The sequence below is a fragment of the Temnothorax curvispinosus genome, unplaced genomic scaffold (assembly GCF_003070985.1).
Source record: "Temnothorax curvispinosus isolate PA1 unplaced genomic scaffold, ASM307098v1 QBEX01000813.1, whole genome shotgun sequence".
Classification (NCBI taxonomy): Eukaryota; Metazoa; Arthropoda; class Insecta; order Hymenoptera; family Formicidae; genus Temnothorax; species Temnothorax curvispinosus.
The window spans coordinates 25,397-30,151 of record NW_020210593.1 but is presented as its reverse complement, the minus strand read 5'-3'; the positions used below and the strand labels follow the sequence as shown (position 1 = coordinate 30,151).

The following is a 4,755-nucleotide window of genomic DNA, read 5'->3' as shown; positions in this document are numbered from 1 at the left end:
CGAAATATATTTTACTGTGTGGGATATACTATAATACATATATAATTTCTCTTTCTTGATAAGTCTACTTTAATATGCAAAAAATCCTATTACTTACAAAAATTATATATTTTTAATTAAAAAACAGCGATGACTTTCATATAACTTCAAAAAAATTAATGAATATCCATTTATGTGCATTTTATGTCCATAGACGTTATATGGATATTCATAGAAAATCGGTGTTGTCTGGGATATAACGCGTATTTTCAAGAATAGTAGCTTATAATACTTTAAATGTCTCAATCTGTATTAACATATGACAAGAAACAATTTTATATAATTTCTCGTTTATGGCATAATAATTCAATATGACTAAAAAAGCATGAAATCTCTACTACCCGTTCTCTCTCCCTCCCTCCTTTGTTTTCACCTCTCTGTCTTCCCCTTCCCACTCCCCCCTTTCTCTCTTTTCCTTTCTCGCCTGTGCCTACTTAATTTTCTTCACCCTTTTGAACTACCGTCGACCATTTTTCTTTTTTCTTTCCAATCCTCTCTTTTCCAAATCTTATTTTTCGTCTTCTGCATAATGTTATCAAGTTATATATTTTTAATTAACATGACATCATAAAAATGTATATATATATATTAGTAAATTATAAATTTCTTGTGTTTAGGTACCGTCATTCCTTGATAGTGATGCAGATATTGACAAAACTGTGCGAACTTGCGTAGATTATCTGCTGAATCTACAAACAACGACTGGCAATTTTCCATGCTCAATGGATGAAGTAGATCGTTCTGGACGAAGCCTCAGAGATAGTGACGACGAGTTGATACATTGGTGTCACGGTGCTTCTGGCATTATCTATATGATGGCGGCAGCGTATTTGCGCTGGAAAGATCAGCGTTACCTGGATTCGTGCAAACGCGCTGGCGATCTCGTTTGGCGCAAAGGCCTTCTTCGTAAAGGACCTGGGATTTGTCATGGCGTGGCGGGCAATGGCTATGTTTTTCTCCTTCTATACAGGCTTACCGGTGATGAGCGTTATCTTTATCGTGCCGCTAAATTTGCAGATTTTATGAATTTGCCACAGTTTCAAACTGATGCACGCATTCCCGACTCGCCATACTCACTTTATGAGGGCATTGCCGGTACCGCCTGCTTTCTCGCTGATCTTATTGAACCAGACAAAGCCCATTTTCCTTTCCAAGATGTATTCTAAGATTCGAATAGTAAAAAAACAATCTCTGTCTTTATTACGTTAAGCATACTACTTTATAAATAACAAATTGAAAATAAATTATGTGAAATTATATATTATAATATTTTTACAGATCTCTTTAAAATTAGTTTTAAACTTTTGAGATCTGTTTGTTTCTGTGATTAGTATTGTGACAATGAAATGATTAGATACCGAAACGATTGTGAAAGAAAATTATATATGTAATTAATTTTTAGAGGATTTCTTCTTAATCCTTAATTTATGTATTTTATTATTTTGTTTTGCATTTTGTGGCAAATTATTCTTAAGATCGACATGATACAAGAATCAGTTATATTTAATGCTAAAAATTAGTCAAAATATACAGTGCTGAAATCTATTTTTTATTTTTTTGTATCTCATTTCAAATTTTCTGCGTACTATACGTCAGGAATTCATGGTTTTGTTTTAATATAAGAATTTTCTATGTTTATTTATCATTAACCCTCCATTGCTTTCGTATGAGGCGCAAACGCTCAGTATACATTTTATTTTTTTAATTGCATAAATGTAGTAAAAGTGTTGGTGCACATTCTGTTAAATGTTAATCAATATTTAACAATTTAATTGTTGTTGCATTGTTTTTAATATTTGCTAGTTAATATATCATTACACGATTTTTGAATACTGTTACGCTCGTCGAGTAAGCTCGCCGCCGTAACACTATCGCGCACTCCACACTCGCGCACGTATTTCGCGGAACTCGCAAAAGGAAAGAGAACTCAAAAGAACTTAAGAAATGCGTTTATTGCAAGCTCGTAAAACAGAACGCGTGCGGATTCCAAAAATCTGCCAGACAGAAAATCAATAAATCTCTCAACAAACTTTCGTTGTCAAGGAGCGCGCTTCACAGCTTTCCGCGACTTCTCTACTCAGTGTCCAGCACTGGCGTAACAATACTATAAAGATGTGTTATATAACAAGTATAAGCAAGAAGGAAGTGTCAGAGGATCACCATTAGCCCGTTCAATTATCGAGCAGTGTTTTCTGAATGTTGAAACAACGTCTACAAGACATTGCAATTTAGCGGACATTAGACGCAGTGATGTTAGATTCAAGCCCCGAGCCACGGGCTGTGTGCACAGATACGTGCTTTCTCTTGTGTGAGTGTCCCCCATTAGCCGACTTTCGAGTGACTCGGAGCTTAAATCTACCATCACTGATTAGACGTTTTTAAAGGTTGAATCTACATTTCGCAACGTTGATGCAATATTGCAAATGTTGCAATGCAATGTTTTTGAGATTGTTCGGATTAACACCGAGGTGTGGATCTGGTTCCGCGTCGGCTTACCTTTCGGAAGGTTATCTGAAAGAACGGGTTATGGATACCTGAAAGAAACTCTCAGTCAAGTCTATAGAACTAAAACTCGATACCTAATTATATTCATATTTCATCACATATATATATACATAGTTCAATTATTCACGTATAATGTCGTCAAATAAAACTTCAACTTTCTTCCTCGTTATAAAGGGGTATGATGCGTAAATGATTTACAATTAGGGAGAAAATAGCAAACGGACTTAAACGGGTAATAAGTCAAATCCAAAACGGAAACAAAGCTAGCACGGGTTGTATCATTGAAAGAAACCACACTTTCGCATGCAGAAAAGAAATAGTTACTTAAGTGCAACGGACTGGACTAATTTGATTTATGGCAATAGACGTTAACACAAATAGTGGTAAGACACCCAAATGAATAAGCATAAGTAAAATTAACGTGAATACGAATTACACTGTAATGCAGTAAACGTAAACATCCCAGATAGCAATGCCTGATGATCAGATTTCATCACGTCATGATCTTTTGATATTGATCGAAATGTGATGTATGTCTTGTGATCATAATGTGATTATACACATCATGAGTACAAGTTAACATGTATATGAGGAAATATATGAGCTCAGATATTGACGTTACTTAGCCAACTCATGATAATCACATGCTGACCCTGATGGAAATAATTTTACAACAATTACCGCGAGCGCTAGTACCGCACGCTGCCGCGACGCGGCTATACCACGCGTCACTTTCTCGTAATCAAAAATCATCACGCACTAGTATAAGAGGCGAGCTTGTGAGAAGCCTAATTACAATGTTCTTTGCTGCAGATCAGCTTGTGATACCTTTGGTAATTTTTGATAAATTATTGGATATGTCTTACTTATTTATTTACATGTTTTTAAATAATTTTATTAAGTATGAAATATTTAAAATTGTTGTCATTTCTTGAGCTTTATATGCACATAATATGCAGTATTTTATTGAACATTTATGTGTTCATTATGTCACTATTTTGTAAACTTTTATAGATTTCATAACATGTCTGCATTCTGAGGAACATATGAGCCCGCATCTGTGTCTATTCTTGCCATCATGTTTTTAATAAACGTGAGTACAATATGTACTCAGAACGAACACATTTTGCTATCTGGGATAAACGTCATAAGTATAATAATGCGGATCACTCTTATGGAGAAAGTGATCGAGGTTAGGAAAGGATCTGTCACCTTATGCTAACGCAGTAGAACAAGAGTCAAATTATGACTCTGTCACGGAGAGCCGGAGGAATCTCTCCCCTCTAACCGTACCTTAGTACAGGTAAGATATTCGCAATGGCACGTAGAAGGATGCCGCAAGTCGAGCACTGCCGTAATGGCGGGCAAGATTACTGCCGCCTTCCGCGTGACCCTCGGCCACTTTCTCGTAAATCTCTCGAAGCTGCCCTCAAATCTCGTACTCAACGTATTGGCAACGGCAAGGGTCATACCTTAATGGTCATCCGCGGGATGACCGTGTAAATGCCCTCGAATTCGTACACTACACACTCGAGAGACCGTCACGATGTCATATGCATGACACTGCAGCCGCTCCCTTGCGAGCAGCCGCAAGAGACGCCCTTATAAAAAAGTACACTCAATTTTGATGGTTAACACTCGAGTGTTAACACTAAACTTACGCCCAAATTTGAAAGTTAACACTCAAATTTGAGCGTAAGTTTAGTGTTTGTCATCAAAGTGAAGTGTCAACACTTAAATTTAGGTGTAGATCGAGTGTTGACCATTAAAGTTTAGGTAAGTTGTGGGTTTAATCCTCAATGATGAGTGTATATTGGGCTTGATATTGGGAGTTTATTCTCAATAATAAGTGTAGGTTGGGGATTAAGCCTCAATGTTTAGTGTAGGTTGGAGATTGATCCTCATCGTTGGATGTTGTTAACAGGGTGTTAACCTTTAATGTTCTATGTTGATTTAATCAGTGTCGCCATGATCCCTTTATCGTTGGGTGTCGTTTAAATGTTATTGTGTTAATCTTCGTTAAGTGTCAATTGACGGCTTGGTTTATTGGAAAAGTGTTTCAGATAAAAGTTGAAAGCAATTAAAGTAATTTAAATCGACCGTGACTGGCAATATATAACGTCTTTTCGATATGAACATTGAAAAACTGTGAGCCAACTTGGTTTGTCGGATTCACACAGCACTTTTTTCGGATCAATCATCGAGACATTA

General features: G+C 36.4%; 1 protein-coding gene across 1 annotated transcript; it reads left to right on the top strand.

The window, feature by feature from the left end:
• The first annotated feature begins 629 nt into the window (after nt 1-629).
• LOC112458449 (lanC-like protein 3 homolog) lies at nt 630-1,298 on the top strand. The gene has a single exon (XM_025022078.1). It carries the CDS (start codon nt 762-764, stop codon nt 1,203-1,205), a length of 444 nt encoding a protein of 147 aa, XP_024877846.1. The 5' UTR covers nt 630-761; the 3' UTR covers nt 1,206-1,298.
• The last annotated feature ends 3,457 nt before the right edge of the window (nt 1,299-4,755 follow it).

Coding starts and splice junctions, on each gene's coding strand:
- LOC112458449 (XM_025022078.1), top strand. CDS start 762: ATGGATGAAGTAGATCGTTCTGGACGAAGCCTCAGAGATAGTGACGAC.